Source organism: Atractosteus spatula, chromosome 7, assembly GCF_055471065.1.
Source record: "Atractosteus spatula isolate fAtrSpa1 chromosome 7, fAtrSpa1.hap1, whole genome shotgun sequence".
Lineage (NCBI taxonomy): Eukaryota > Metazoa > Chordata > Actinopteri > Semionotiformes > Lepisosteidae > Atractosteus > Atractosteus spatula.
This window is the reverse complement of record NC_142712.1, coordinates 12,463,954-12,480,905: the sequence shown is the minus strand read 5'-3', so window position 1 is coordinate 12,480,905 and position 16,952 is coordinate 12,463,954. Positions and strand designations below refer to the sequence as shown.

Here is a 16,952-nt window from a genome sequence, read left to right as displayed (position 1 = left end):
GTTTTCCGTTTCCCAACTTCATGAGAAAACACCTCATCTGGCACTGATTGTAAGTGTATGTCGGTTTAACTACAGAGTTTAAAGATTCACTGGTTATGTGATATACTATATCTAAGGTGGATAGCTGTGTCAGCATGCGTAGTTTGCAAAGGAACAATTAGTAGGTTTATTCCATACTGAAAAGAGAAGAGAGAAAGCACAATGTTTCAGCTGTGATGCCTTCTTCGGGTGCGAGGGCTTCACAGCCAAAACGTTGTGTTTTCTCTTTTCTCTTTTCAGCATGGAATAAACCTATTACTTGTTCTTCCATAGTATATCTAAGGTTAGAAATACTCTGTGCAAAACAGATCAGAGGAAATCCATGAACAGAAAATAGTTTTTGGCCTATGCAAGGTACAGTATAGCATTTTGCTTATGTTTGAAGAGATGTGTTGCTTTTTTAATGTGGTTCTTTTTGTTTTCTAGAAGTATTTCTGAAAATGTAGCAGATTTTATTGTTCTGTGTGTGAGTAATGAATTTCCACACAACTGGCTACATAAAACAGATGTTTTCTGACAATAGGGAACTTACTGAAAATTAATTGGATCCTTGTAATATTTGAATAAATACTTTAGAAGACATTCACTTGTAGTGGAGAGGTTAATGCAATATTCTTACACCCAGCTCAGGTTATTTTATCTAATAAAGAATAGAAAGAAAAGGTTATGTGTAATTGGATAGCAGTGAGCATGGCTCAGGAAAGATGTCTCACCTAGCTGTTATACACGTTTGTAATTTCTTATTTGTTTATTATTGTAAACAATTTGGTGGTTCTTTCATTATAAGCATAGAAAAATATTCAGACACTCAGGTCATGGCTTGTGCTTAAATGAAAAGTTCTGATAGGAGAGTTTGAGGGTTTGAAATGAACAATGTGCAGTAAGAGGACTTAAGAAGGCAATACGACTTTAGGTCATACTGTAAATGCAAGACGGTAAAAATCAAATGCTTACAACCTTTGACCCAGTTACTGTAGTAATGCAGTCTCCTGAGCCAAAGAAAGTATTTAATTACACTATAGCTGTTCAAGAGCCGATTAATGCTGACTGTTAGGAAAAAAAAATATTTCATTGTAAGAGGAATAGTTTGAATCATTTGTGTTTTCAAGGAGCAACTTTAACTAAATATAATTAACCTCCTTACGCCCTGCCAAAACTGAACCAGAAGTAAGAATACTGACCGAAAAGCTCAAGGTATTGTGCGGTTGCTTTTCTTTCTGAAGAAAGACCACCAGATATTTGGTAAGACTCTTCTTTTGATTATTTTCATATCCTGTGAAAGGAGTTATACCATCAAATGAGATACGATTTTTATTGTTTAGAACAAACCAGTAATGGATACTGAAAAAAAGGTTTGGGTATTATTGTGTTTGTTATTGAATAAGAGACCAGAAATTTTAATTGTCCTAATGATCCTAGCAAACACTTTACTTCACAATACATTAATTTTCATAAACATGGGAGCAGAGCAGTCTTACGGTATGACAGTTTTATTTTTGATGGAACCTTCATTCATAACAAGGGGGGGAAATCATTTCAGTGACATATATTGTTTCCCTACATGAAAATGTATCCTTTAGTTTTTATCCTTCATAAAGTTTTATTTGCATAAGTGAGTTTCAGTGCATAGTACATCTTAGTAGGACATACTGTATTCAATTTAAGTTTTAAAGGTCTTGGATGTGAAAGTCAGTGACATCAAATTGATAATTACCTTAACCGTCCATGTAGCCGAATGAGGCTTGTAAATTAACAGCAGTCTTTCTACATTTACAGAGCTCCACTGTGTAGCGATGGGTGTCAATATCCCTGGTTTGGTGTCTGTGATCATATTTTATGTGGTGATTCTGGCCACTGGCATCTGGGCTTCAAGAAAGTCCAAGAGAGAAGAGAAGAAATGCACAGGAAATAAAAGCGAAGTCACCATGGTTGGTGGCCGAAACTTGAATGTTTGTGTTAGCATTTTCACAATGACTGGTAAGATTTACAGACTTGGTACTTGTTACATTTATTATCAGTAATAGATGAGAATTAGAATCGCTGTCCAAAGTCAAACAAGAGTACTGTAGTTAAATGTGGTTTTGTTTGTCTGTTTAAGCAACATGGGTTGGAGGCGGCTTCATCCTGGGGACAGCTGAGATTATCTATCTCCCATCACAGGGCCTGGCTTGGGCTGTTGGGCTGGTTGGATACTCCCTGAGTTTGATAATGGGTAAGAAATAATTGTTCATTTAATAACTTAAAATGTCTTACGAAAAATACAATTCAATAGATTCAATTGAAAGAAAAATGAATTACTGGTCTTAAATGGAAATGACAACTGAGTTAAAGGAAGAGTGAATTGACAATACCAAAAAGAAGAAAAGCTGTGACTGTTACTGAGCATCAAATGAAACGTATCATTCTATGTGCTGTATGCTTTCAAGATTTTAGAAAAATACAGCATATGATTGTTGGAGATTGAGCCAGATCATTGATGTTTGTTGTCTGGGATGCTCACAATCAGCAGTGTCTAACCTAGTAAAGCATTGTGTCTAATCACAGGTCATCAATAATAGTCCACATTCTGGAAGATCATGAGTTATAACACCAAGATTGATAGGGTGGTTTAAGTGTGATGGTCTGGACAGAAGAGTCTTGTCTGGACTCCACATGTTAGGGGTGAAGACACCCTGTCTGTATGGTGCCTCACTACCTGTGGGTTCAACCTCAGGCAGCATTACTGCAGGACAAAACTTGTTCATTTAATAATGGCTTTTTTTGCAACACAAGAATGTGACACCCTTCTTTCTGGACTTGAGCACTGTTGAACATCTACGAGATGAACAAGGATATTATGTGGCACCTAGGGCTCAGAGACCAGAAGAAACCAGGCACATTGTTGTCCAGAAACTGAGGAATGCAACAGAATTCTGCAACACAGCATCTGTAACCCGTAGTACTTCATGTATCACAGATATACAGCTTGGATTCTTTCCAGTGGTGGCAATGCACAGTAGAAGCATATGTCTTTCACAACAGACCCACTATTGGAAGAACCCTGTTGATGAGATGTTAATTGGCATAATACATTTCATGTCTGTTCAATTAAATTGTCAGTGCACCTTCTACTACAGAGTGTCATTTTCCTGAAAACTTTGAGAGTTTGTTGCAGTTATAAATGATACATTTTCTTTGATGTTCCGTACACTGTTATAAAACCCACTTTCAGATGACAGTGGGTTTTTTGCTTGCAAAATGAGCTTGCAAATATGCTAATACTTAATTTCTTTTAGCTATAAAGAATAAATGTTTCTTCACCCAGCTTAATAAATGACAGATCCTGAGGTCTCTAAATTTGCTGAATACAGTAGTCACAAAGTAAAAAAAAATGGTTGTTCATGAGCCAGTAACCTTTATTCATAAATTAGTCAACATAATAGTATGGTTTATTATACAATCTATTCCAAGTCTTTCTAGTCCTGCAAACCACAGGTCATGTTAATACAGTGTACAACTAGAAATATCTGCTTGTAATATAAACTATGAATGTGTCTTATCCAGGTGGAATTTTCTTTACCAAACCAATGAGAGGAAAGAATTATGTCACTATGATGGACCCATTCCAACTAAAGTACGGGAACAAACTGACAAGTATACTCTTTATTCCTGCATTGCTGGCAGACATATTCTGGGTAGCCTGTGTTTTGGCTGCTTTAGGTGGGTTCGTTTAGAGAATTTTAACATTACGGTCTCTTGTACCAGGTTGGCTGAAGCAATATGCCACTATATGTGTTTTCTCAATCTGTATAAGAGAGGTATTGCAACATGCTTACCTACAAAACTGCTGAGCGATGACAAAGAAATAATGACAAAGAATCAGTATTTAACCTCAATATATTTCTCATGAAATGTATGAATTCTTTGCAGAGGACTTTCTTTTCATTCACATTTTTCTCTGTTGCCAGCTCTCTTCAAATAATTAAAAACAATCTTTTGAACTTGAGTGCATTAGTTAATTGCTAGAATGAAAAAAATTATAAAGGTCATATCCTATTAGTTTTGTAACCATTTGTGACACTGCAAAGCTGTTTAATGGCAAGGCTTAAAAAGTAATACCATTGTATTCATTAAGTGACTTCAGGTTACAATGTGTCTAGGATTTTATTAAGGACTCCTTCAGTTAGAGTTGTTGGAATTGATTGAAACTGCACAAGACACACGTGAACTTGTATTCAAGTAATATTCAAGTGGAATTATTGTTCTTAATTGACCATTTAGTTGCAATACATCTTTTTTTGTGTGAATATCTGGGCTTCAGAAACTTTATAACCATATACAGTATTATGCAGGATCTTTGCAATTAATAGCAGAACACCTTTTGAAGCAGAGGTACAGTATGGGCTCATTAACATTTTCTTGTCAAGTAATTTTGATAACAGCACGAAGTGCATTATTGTCTACTATTTGCAATTTAAAGAGTCATCTCAGGGAGGCATTAACATGTACCCTTTAACAACACCATGATTAATTATTTCATTACTGTCTTTATTACTATCTCTTTCGAGTACAGCAAATCTCACATTACTATATGGTAACCCTCAAAGGGTTCTTTGTTTTATGTTAAAATTGAAAGGTAAAAATTAGTTTTCAGCACTAAAACAGATATTCCAGATGAACAGTACCTTAAAATGGGCTAGTGGAGATGGGACACTATTGCCTCTGCTTCATTTCAGAAGACTGTTGCTGCTGCTGTGTGTTTTAGCCAGTCAGCTAGTTTTGTGCAGTGTTTCTGGTGACTGAAGCATTAGTGAAATAGGAGCTGCAAGAGTAAAGGCAGAAATTGCATTAGAAGTCCTGGCTCCCTGGATTTCTTATTGCAAGAGGTCACAGACCTCTACAGATACAATTGCAATGGGGAGTTGTTTTGCATGTTGCTCTGCCTTTGAACCCTTGTTACTACTATCACAAAGTCTTGATTTTGAAGTCTCAAACAGTGAAAAATACATCTCATTAACCTCAAACATACTGTAAGCACGACTGTGCTTATCCATATAACTGTATTATAAGGATCAGAGTTAGACAACTATTTGTTCTATTATTGATTGTAATACGGTTAAGAAACATGGTTTATAAAAATTCTATAATATGTGGCAATTTGCTGTTTATTCTAACATCTAATATTTTTAATTAAATCTATTCCAGGAGGAACCATGAGTGTTATATTGGATATATCATCTTATTACTCTGTCATCATCTCAGCTGGTGTAGCTATATTATACACTCTACTGGGAGGCCTATACTCTGTAGCATACAGTACTTCTCTCAAATACTGTAAATGGCCCTGATGTGCCGGTGCATTTTAGAAGACAATGCCTGCTTTTCCAAACTGTAAATCCAGTTAACCCAAATCAAATAGCGTGAATTTGTGGGGTGGATAGTGTTAGGAATCCCTGGTGGGAAGATACAAGGATCCTGTGCAGACGCAGGCACGGGTAATAGATGAGGCAGGCGAACAAACCAAAACGAGAGGCAAGGTCGTAGTCAAAAGGCGAAAGGCAAATCGTAATCCTGGAAGTTCTCCGGTAGCGAACAGTCCGAGGCGAGAGGCGAGGTGCAAAGTCGAAAAGGCAGAAGGGGAATCCAAAATCCAGAATAAACGAGGTACGGGGAAAACCGCCAGGTAGAGCTCTCAAGGAGTAGACTCAATACCGAGCAGTGGGAAGTAGGTGAAGATGGTATAAATAGCAGTGCGCACCGCACAGTGAGTGTGCGCAGGTGGTTTAACTCGTGCGGCGGCGTTTGCTAATAATCACCCGCTGCTGGGGCTGATTAGCTCGCTTACGATTTGGTCTTGGCTGCCTGGTGGTCGTGACAGATAGGATTGTAGTCCTAACTGTTGGAATTTTACACTTCGAACTCTTCGTGTGTGGAAATTTCCCACCCGTGGGTCTGTATTATATAAAATATCTTTCAATAGTGTGACTGTTTCCATTCTGTATTTTTTGTTTTTGCCCCCCCCCCAGCCTGCGTGGAGAAACATTATTACCTGTATTGGGACAAAGTGATTCTGGTATATGGTGCATATCGGATCTAATGTACTGTAGCTCACAGAAGAAGAGTAAAGTCTGACGGATTACTGCAGAGCAATGCATTCTGCTGTCATTTCAAGGAGTGCCGTGGCGATGAACAGAACCAGAGTGTGGCAAGGGGTGCTTTCAACACTGCAGCAGCAGGAATACCCCAACTACAGCACCTCAGCAGTGGGGAGGAAGAGCCAGGCTTTCAGCTATGTGGTGGTGGGAGCCGGCTCGGCGGGGTGTGTGCTGGCGAACAGGCTCTCTGAAAGCCAGGCCGATTCGGTGCTCCTTTTGGAAGCCGGCCCAAGTGATTTGTTCCTGAACAGCACGTGCTTGTCCTGGAAGATCCACATGCCCGCGGCTCTGACGTATAACCTCTGTGACGATCAGTATAACTGGTTCTATCACACCGCGCCCCAGACGCACATGAACAACCGGGTGATGTACTGGCCAAGGGGCCGAGTCTGGGGGGGCTCCTCGTCTCTGAACGCCATGGTGTACATCCGGGGCCATGCAGAGGATTACAATCACTGGCACCGGGAGGGGGCCACGGGCTGGGACTACAAGCACTGCCTTCCTTATTTCAAGAAGGCCCAGGCCCATGAGCTTGGGGGCAACCAGTACAGAGGAGCTCATGGACCACTGCACGTCTCTCGGGGCAAAACAAACCACCCACTGCACCACGCTTTCATAGAGGCAGGCCTGCAGGCCGGCTACCCCTTCACAGATGACATGAATGGCTATCAACAAGAGGGATTTGGCTGGATGGACATGACGATCCACAGAGGTATTTTTTTTTTGGTTATGGGGTCAGGGAGATTTCTGTGGACATGTGATCAGGTGCCTAATCATCTAACCTCTGCGTGCCTCTGTTCAAAGCCAAAAGGCAGTCCCGTTGTACATGAAAAGTAAACAAGCATGCTGTTTTTGTTTGGAATTATTCGGAGCGGTTCTCAACTGAGTAACAAGTGCACTTACTAAGACAATTCCACACCCAGGTCAAAGATGGAGCACCGCTAGTGCCTACTTGCGCCCAGCCTTGGCACGACCGAACCTAAAGGCTGAGGTCAGGTGCCTGACCACCCAGGTGCTGTTCGAGGGGACAAAGGCTGTAGGAGTGGAATATATACAGAGGGGAGAGAAGAAGAGGGTAAGACCATTTTCTGTACACTTTTTGCAGCGTCCATGTGGTCAACAAACGATGTAATGAGCCATTTGCCTCATTGTGTTTGTGAAATGCATTCCTCACAGCTGCTGTCTTGCCACTGATCACACCCATTAAGGATTCTGTTTCATTCCTTTAGAAGCAATTACAGTTGCAGTTCCTGCACATTTACCGACAGATATCTGCTGTGGATGCCAAACACTGACTGCCAAACTATTTTATCTTGTAAAACGATATCACTTGTATGAAGTGTACCTTTGGTTTAAGATAATATAGTGGCCAGATAAAGGGGGTGGTTTGCAAAATTCAGTTGCTGAATTTAGAGACTGCGGCTGGATTTTTAAATCACAATGCCAGTGGTCATCTTGAAAGCTGTGGCATCTCTAAGCAACTGCGTTAAATGAGGATTGTGTCCTGATTCATCTCCCTTCTTCAGAATGTAATCTAATCTATTTAATCTAAATATAGTACAGTGTAATAATTTATCACCTCTGTTAGCACAACATAGAACACTTTAAGACATAATCTACTCTAAATCTTGTAATAATTTCTTATATATTCACGTTGGCGACTAATTTTTAGTTGTCAAGATGACCACATTTCAATCAATGTTAGACTAATGTTAGTTTGTCTTACATTACATATTTCCATGTACAGATTTAACAAGCTTTGTGAATACATTTGCAGAAGTGCATTCAGAAATACTGTGTAGTATGACATACAGTATGGCATATTTTAAAAACATTCATATCAGAATATTATTCATCCTTTTCAAGATGCTGCAGGAGTACATAAAGAGAAAAAAGTTCTAGGTTGAGGTCTGTGATACAGGTGTCCACTAACTGGATTCTTAACCTACATTCAAAACATGTATGGTCACTTGCTTTATTAAGCGCCTTGGGGCAACCTTGTTAAAGGCGCTATATAAAAATAAACTGAATTGAATGAATTAACTGACTGTGAGCTAGGTTCCTCAGGAGAACAAATCTGGTGGGTTTCACATAAAAATGTTACTAGACTAGATAAAAAAATATGATTCAGAAACAAAAAATAAAATAATTTCACTACAGCATTGTACTAATACAGTGATTTATCCAGTTGCCTCTGAATATGTGTGTATATCTATATAAAAATGCAAAAGAAAATCTTACATTTCTAGTTTTCTGAACTCAAATTTAGCCTTTTCACTTGGGGAATATGATCGTACTCCATTGGGAATATCTGCCTATGCTCTCTGACATTTTTTTGCAATAAGCAATAAGCCATGATGTTAGTGTAGGATACCACAATGTTGATGCAGCATTTAACTTTGTTAATATTCTTTCATTAATTCTTTAGTGCTGTGCGCCAGTCTCTCTCCATTGTTGGCACAGGCCATTATTTGAGCAAGCGGTGATTGCCAAACTGCATAAAAGTGTTTGATCTTTTTCCTGTATGTACAGTACATGCGTATTTGGCGGTAGACCAAGACAGACTTTGGCAGTCTTTATGCTTTGTCTTCTGGTTCAGGTCTATGCAGACAAGGAAGTTATTCTGTGCGGAGGGGCTATCAATTCCCCTCAGCTGCTCATGCTCTCCGGAATTGGAAATGCAGATGACCTAAAAAAACTGGGCATTCCTGTGGTGGTCCATCTTCCAGGTTACAGTTCTTCTTGTCCTCCTACTTCTCCTTCTCCCTCCAGGGGTTTTTAAGTTTGACAGTTGATTCATTTTCTCCTGGCAGCAGTTGTCTCATTGTCCTAACCGCATGGTGTTACTGCTGGAGCCTTGGCTTCAGTCAGCAAGAGTGTTTGTGATCTGTGTGGGAAGCCTGGACATCTTTTCTGTATTTCAAAATACGCAGTTTTTGTTAAAAGAATTGTATCAACATTTTCCCTTAGGGGTTGGAAATAATCTTCAAGATCACATTGAACTTTATGTGCAGCAGGAGTGCACTCAACCCATAACTCTCTATAAGGCACAGAAGCCAGTCCACATGGTGAAGATCGGTTTGGAATGGCTGTTGAAATTCACAGGTACTATTGTTGGCCAGCTTAACTGAAATTATGTCGGACATCCAAATACATTTTTGATTTTTCTTTTCCTTGACAGTGTTTTCCCCTGTCCTGTGGTCGTTAAAATCAAAAGTATCAAAATTCTTAACCATGATATGCATGATAGACAGCTTGATGTTCTCTAACAGCCTATGTAGTTTCATAAATATAACATTCATGGGATATTTTCTTTGTTTTGAGGGGGAGGGTTGAAGCTACAGTGGTATGTATTTCCATCTCATATGATAATTCTAATAATTCTTAACGTAAGCATTACAGATGAGTATCTGGTGCTTCAATGGAATATTTATTTTCTGCTGAATCCATTCTGCCTCTTTCCTAGCTGCTGAGAAAACCTGTTAATTGCATCTCCCTAGGGTACGGTGCTACTGCCCACTTAGAGAGTGGGGGCTTCATCAGTAGTTGTCCGGGTGTGACCCACCCAGACATTCAGTTTCACTTCCTGCCATCACAAGTCATAGATCATGGAAGGATAAGCTCCAAAATTGAAGCCTATCAAGTGAGTATACTTACAGAGGTCTGCATCTGAGAGTGGAGAGAAAGGGTCATTTTCACAGTGCTGCCGCTGTGCATTACAAGAAAGCCACTGACAACATGCAAGTGTTGTTTTAACATTCGGTAAAGAATGAGTAAAGAAAAGAAGCAACATCTCGTCTAGATCCTACAAGTGTGCGGAACTCTACTGACAGCATGCAAAACCATGCCGCCTTGGAGAAATTAGAAAAAAATGATTATTTTTTATTTTTTAATAACTTTACCTCACTGAAAGGCTAGATTTCTTTCATATTTTCAGTGTAAGATCAAGCTGATAAACAACAAAGACATTTTTTCATAGCCTTTTTTTGTTCATCGTTACCAAAGGTGCCAATAACTCTGGAGGGCACTGTATTCTTTCACTGGGGTCATCTCTTTCACAAATACTGCACAAATACTTTTCACTGTGGTACTGTCAATATTCCAAATTCACACATCAGCTCCTCATTTTACTAAAGGGATGTGTTCCTCAGTACTAACAATCCAGTACAGATCCAGTTTGTTAAGTGAATAATTAAATGAATTAACTTTAAATAAAGGCAATGGTAAGAGATTTGATTTGATCTGACACACAGTTAAAAAGGTGGATGTATAGGGTTTGATAATTGCAGTTTTATGCTGACATTTAACTTCTTTTTACCATAAAAATGTTTAGTATAATCACAGACTAACCTTTTACGTCTTGATTAATTTCAGTTTAAAAAATGTGTATATATCATTTACAATTCATCACTGGAAAGAGGTGTATACATTTGAAAGGCAGTGTATGTAAAAAAATATTGCATTCCTTTCTTTCACATTGAAAGTATAACAGTTCTCTAACCTACCATGTGAACTTGTAGTGATAAGTTGTCTTGCGACAACACGAGGTGTTCTTTCAAAATATAAATACAAAATAAACCCATTCAAATATTTCTTTGTAAATATTTCTAAACCAGGAAACACCTCTTGATTTCATAATAGGCTTCTGCTGAACTTAGACTTCCAATTAATCTTGAAAATAATTTAGCTGGAAAATATTTTAGCAGAACAATACAGTGAATTCATTTTTCCATGAACTACATTTGGTAAGTAAAATAAGATATCCTCCTGAGTATAAATTACAATGACGTTTATATTTATCTTGCCCCACCTCTGAAAGCTCATACCAGATGTGCATAAGAGAATAGTCACCTGTGAAACTAAATGCCAAATGAGGTTTATCTTTTATAGGGGCCCTGCAGTCCCAATTTCTCAGACCAGTTATTAAATCTCGATAACAAAATAAATTAAATGTACAAATTTGGAATTAAGCACAAAATCATGAACTTTGCGAATGTACTGTATGGTTGCCATTTTGCTGCAAATCCCTCATCTGGCCATGGTCGAGACCCAGAGTTCGCACAAATTGTGGTTTAAAATCGTCCTTTCCTGCTCACTAGTCACTGTGATGACTAATGCAATGTATGAGTGATTAAGTACGAGATGTACTTTAGTAGACATTTCATCGCAGAAAATGCTCCAACGCGATCTGCAGGCCAAGTTAATAAGCAAGTTGTGTGTTGGCAAAAGCGTCTTGAAGCCGAGAGTGAAATTTCTATTAAAAGAGCCGTACTCACAAGCCTACTTGTTTACAGTGTAGCTCAGTTCACCTCACCAGAAGTTTGCTTGCCTCATTCTGAATCATAGGCACTGATGACACTATGGCACTGTGCATACCTGGAAATTTTATCTATTTTGTAGAGGTTTTACATTTTTACTGTACATTTTACTTTCATTGCGGTTCAAAATGCACTTATCAACCCCAATTCTTTCTAACCCTAAAATATGAAAATGGCCTTGCAGTTCCTCTATAGCTTTGAAGTGTGTCAAATAAACCTTATTTTTTGCCCATACCAGGGTATTATTGTATAATTTGGAACTTTAAACAGTTTGTTCATGTTCATTGGTAAGATCTGTGAATTCAAGCACACGGTTTCTGTCGAAGTCTTTCTGCAGGATAACGGTATCACTATCACTGCAGGTTCACGTTGGACCAATGAGAAGCACCAGCAGAGGCTGGATAAAACTCAAGAGTGCCAATCCCCAGGATCACCCTATTATTGAGCCAAACTACTTGTCCACAGGTATATTATTATGATGATGATGATGATGATTATTATTATTCTCTTTTCTGGACGCTCGACCCCATGATTGGTAAAGGCCATGGGGAAATTTGGCCAGGACACTGAGATAACACTACTAGTCTTTTCAAGAAACACACTGGAATTTTTAACGTGTGTGTGTGCACTATTATTATTTTTCAACTGAACGATGGCACAGCAAATGCAGTTTACAATTCTTATTTGAAATAAAGTATATAACCATCCGATAAAAGCATATAAGACTACAAGAACAGAAATACTTAAACAAATGTGTGGAATTTTCAGTGCTATCTTGTAAACCCATTATAGTTCACGGGTGTGGAGCTGGGAACGGTTTTGATTTGGGCGCATTCATTTCCTTGCACAGATGTTGATGTGTTGGAGCTCAGGCAATGCGTTAAGCTCTCCAGGGAGCTTTTCGCCCAGAAGGCCTTCGACGAGTTACGCGGCCGCGAGGTGCAGCCGGGGAGCCACGTCCAGTCGGACAAAGAGATCGACGCCTTCGTGAGGGAGAAGGCCGACAGCGCCTACCACCCCTCCTGCACCTGCAGGATGGGGCAGCCCTTGGACCCGATGGCCGTGGTGGACCCCGAGGCCCGGGTGATAGGAGTGGAGAAGCTCCGGGTGGTGGACGCCTCCATCATGCCGAGCATGGTCAGCGGGAACCTCAACGCTCCCACCATCATGATCGCCGAAAAAGCAGCCGACGGCATCATGGGGCGTCCCCCTCTCAGGGAGGAAGATGTTCCGGTATACAAACCCCCCACTCTCGAATCTCAGAGGTAAACACGCCTCTGCAAAAGAGTAAACAAACCATCAGACCTACCGATATTTTATGATCACTTTATGAGCCCCCTGCCTTGTGCCCATTGCTCGTCTTCCAACTCCCATGTGACACTGTATGGATAATAATTAATAATAATAATAGCTTACACTTAAATAGCGCTTTTCTGGACACTCCACTCAAAGCGCTTTACAGGTAATGGGAACTCCCCTCAACCACCACCAATGTGCAGCCCCACCTGGATGATGCGACGGCAGCCATAGTGCGCCAGAACGCTCCCCACACACCAGCTGTCAGTGGGGAGGAGAGCAGAGGAATGAAGCCAATTCATAGACGATAAAGCGGTTAGAAAACTGATGGATGGATTTTATCAACCACATTTGCCATTTGGTTCCTCAGAAGGTATTGGCTCAGAACACAAAAAATTGATATTGGATCACGCACTGTGTATTATAGTTAAATTCTATAGATCACCTAACCTAAGCAACTGTAGGTCCAATGATAGCTTTAATGAATTGATTACTAGCACTAAACTGGAAAGCATTTGTTTAAAGATTCAGACGTACTGTTAACTGTAATAATTTTATGGATTTGATATCGGTCTTAAGGTTAGAAATGAATAAAGACTAACTGCAGAATTATAATTCTTTAAATGAACGATTGCACAACCAAGAGTTTACAATTCTTACCTAGATTTAAACTAACCATTATCTTAAAAGTATATAACAACAAGAACACAGATTCTTTAACAAACGTGTGTTGAACTTCCAACACGATCTTGTAAACCAATTTTTAAAATATGTTTATATTTGTCTGTGCTACTAGTTGTTAGAAACTTTTTATTCTACATAAAAATTACCTCACTTAAGCCAGTTTTTACTTGCCTTTGTCCTTAGCTTTAATGTTTGCCCTGTCCTTGAAAACTTTTCTCTTAACATTTGTACTAATACATATTATTCTGCCCTGATCTGTACTTGTATCAATACATGATGCAATCTGATGTACTGTAAGTATTCACCATGTTGAACTTTGATTGTTCATAGTAGTTTATTCAGTAGTCATTAGAAAATAAAATTATTTCAGTGTTGATTCGTAAGCTTGATCCAGGACATAAGTAAAAGAAAAAAAAATACAAAAAAATGATTCTGATTGATACAAAACCTAGATACAGAAGGTAACTATGTAAGCTGCTACTGTGAGAAATGTTTACTGAATAAAACCTTTAAAGAGATTGTATCAGGAATTTTTCATGTAGAATACATTACCACATATCTTTTAAGTTTGCCTTACATTTCTGTACATAATTTACATTTGTTTCCATATATTTAAATACATCATTAATAAAAAAAACAACTGTGATCAAAAATGAATAAATTGTTTGTATACTGTTATACATTACTTTTCAAGATTTTTGTTGTTTTATTTTTAAACCGCAAACTGGTTTTATTACAGAAGTAAAGACCAGTGCACCTTGGATTTATTTCTTACTCCCAGCATCAAAAGGTGACATGTAAATTACAAATATAGATCTCACTATACTGAACATACAGTCACAGGAAAATACAAATTAGCTCACCTTGTTACACAAAAGTTTGAAAGTCATATAAAAGAATGAATGAGAAACAAGTGTACTACACATTTACTTGTGCAAAGACAGACAGCTATGTGCTAATATTTAAATACCATTGGTATAGATTAAAACCAATTCATTTTTTCTTGTTTTCATTTTTTTTTCAGGAATCCCTGAGGTTAAAGTAACTTGGATTAGTCTTTAGTTAATTTACAGAAGTGTTTAAAAATAATGCATATTATATCAGAAACTGCTGCGTACAATGTGCCTGGGTTTGAAAAGGTCCTTCCAAGATAAAAAGTGCAGCCTCAGAGATTTTCAGAAAAAAAAGACCAGAACACATTTTTTGAAGAACAATTCAAAGAGCCCTTTCTGTATGCACATCCATTTATGACTCTACATTTTTAACACTACAATGTTTGGTTAACTGAAAGCACAGTATACTCTAATGTACAAGAAATCAAATCTTCTTTTCTTTTAATATGTGGAAACATCTCTTTCAAAATAGGATGTGTCATTTTAAAATGACAATGAAAGGTATTGATTTTTTTTGTGTGTTTTTGATTTCAAATTACACTGGGATGCACAGTAGGAAAACTATAGTTAAAATACCTTACGAGTGAGAAATGCCACATTTAAAAATAACCTATTAAAACACTGATATGTTTCCCCCCACCTCTTGTAGAGATATATTAGAACATTGTAACATGGAAAGAGTGTGGGTAATATTGCTTTACAGCTCTTCACTTCATCTTACAGGGTTTGAAAGATCTGATGTGAAAAACACCAATCTAGTATAGAAAGCATCTCTTTGTGTGCTGTCTCTTGCAAATCGTCACAATATTAAATCTTGGATAAAGTACATCTCTAATAACTTGTACAATAAAGTTATTGGAGGTTTGTGTATAATAGGGAACTGTAAAGAGCACATTGTTTCTAGGAAAAAAGGAACAAATTAAAAGTATGCAGCATTCAGCCAAATTCAGAATTTTTACTTTGTGACCTTTGGAAAAAAAAAAGAAGTGTTCCCTTCAAGATCTTTTTAGAAAAAAAAGATTAAAATTAACAAAAATAAAACTCACTTTTGGTTGCTATTAACAATTTATACAAAAGGTTGACTTGCAAGATGTTACACTGAATTGCATTTAAATGAGTATATACAGATATCTATAAGTGAACCTTAACTGTACATTTTAAAGATTAAATCTGTCTTTGAAAAATCAACTTTTTCAAGGTATTTCAATCAAACATTTCAAACCCTATAAATTGTGTTACACTTTAATCAAGCAACATTATTAATGCACAAAGCATTTTAAGAGTTAAACCAACCAAGATATGCAAAAAAAGCATATACTTTATTTTCAACAAACCTGTACTGTGAATACAAAGTAGCCAAAGTAAAAGAGACATAACCCCATAACCACCTCTCACCTTTTGTTTGATTTTTACCAGTGAGCACTGCACACGTTTGAGGTGAGACTGCTCAAGAATATTATTTTAGCATTTTTATGAAGCAACTGTGCTTCTACCAGTCAACACTGTGGCTTCTGCATACCTTGTGCAAATTTCAATATTCACATTGACTTCAAACTTATTCTTAAAACTTCTGTTTTTGCAAATAAGTTAAGAGGATACATCTGATCAAAAAAGGCAAATATACTATATATATTTATATATTACTCTATGTTCCTAATAAAATAACATCAATCTATTTTATAAGAACAAGAATTAGGAACCATATTGCTGCTTTGTTTGTCAAATACGGTACATAATTACAAAATATAGAACATCTCTTTACAAAGTATTTTTTATATTACAATTCATGTACAGTATTATCTACTATGAAATATTAAAGAAGCTATTCTAAGATTCAAAGTTAACCTGGCTGCAGTGCATTGTCTTCAATGCCTTAACTGTCTTCAGTGTACAGTATGTTGCCTTATAGTGACAGCCATGTAAAACAGACTATCTCTAGTTTGATAATACAATAAGTAAAAGTGATATTTACGTGTCAACTGGTGCTATTTAGAGGTGGAAAACTAATGTCAGTGTTTCGAAAGAAGAAGCTGAGAACTAGATTCAAGATTGAGTTAAAATTCACCTTACACTCCTCCGGAGGATATGTTTGTTTTGAAGTGGAAACTTATTTGCTTGATATGCTGATGCAGTATAAAGTAACTGAGGTAATGACACTATCTGGTATCTGATTGTCATCACCGGTTATACCCTATCCTGCTGGGAGTGCACGTACTTTAACTGTTACCAATGCAATTGCATTGCTCCAGTAGGAAAGCTGTTCCCTAGGTTGTTGTGCCCAGGCTTGACTTAAAGGGTATGGACAAGGTTGCATTGATCCTTAGGGAGGAAACAGGTTCCTGCTTGGCAAAACAGAGTTTGCTTCTTGGTGCAGGTCTTAGCCTTTTGGTGTTTTTTTTACGATGTCTGTTCTTCCCACTCTCAGGCTGACCACCTGTGTGCAAAGCTCTCTCTGGCTTCAAACAGTTGTCACATTCCCTGCTCTCAGACCTGTCACTGCCCTTTGATCCAGCTAGTGCCTTAAATATTCCGTTTCACGAAAAAAGGCACTTCTTTTGTTAACAACCCAATAAATGCATTTTTGTTGC

The 16,952-nt window shown here is 37.9% G+C and overlaps 1 protein-coding gene and 1 pseudogene across 1 annotated transcript; both read left to right on the top strand.

Annotated features, from left to right (window-relative positions):
• Nucleotides 1-1,832: 1,832 nt before the first annotated feature.
• The window catches only part of LOC148830483 (high affinity choline transporter 1-like), a 33,844-nt pseudogene continuing 18,724 nt past the window's right edge, over nt 1,833-16,952 (top strand).
• Nucleotides 6,168-12,760, top strand: LOC148830485 (choline dehydrogenase, mitochondrial-like). Its single transcript, XM_088919861.1, has 7 exons — nt 6,168-6,885; nt 7,097-7,248; nt 8,773-8,902; nt 9,144-9,278; nt 9,674-9,816; nt 11,854-11,956; nt 12,342-12,760. Exons 1-7 carry the CDS (start codon nt 6,168-6,170, stop codon nt 12,758-12,760), a joined length of 1,800 nt encoding a protein of 599 aa, XP_088775987.1.

What these genes read in the sequence shown, in the direction of transcription:
- LOC148830485 (XM_088919861.1), top strand. Translation starts at nt 6,168, where the DNA reads ATGCATTCTGCTGTCATTTCAAGGAGTGCCGTGGCGATGAACAGAACC. An exon ending in GGACATGACGATCCACAGAG is followed by an intron (nt 6,886 to 7,096) that starts GTATTTTTTTTT and finishes TTCCACACCCAG; the next exon opens with GTCAAAGATGGAGCACCGCT. An exon ending in AGAGGGGAGAGAAGAAGAGG is followed by an intron (nt 7,249 to 8,772) that starts GTAAGACCATTT and finishes CTTCTGGTTCAG; the next exon opens with GTCTATGCAGACAAGGAAGT.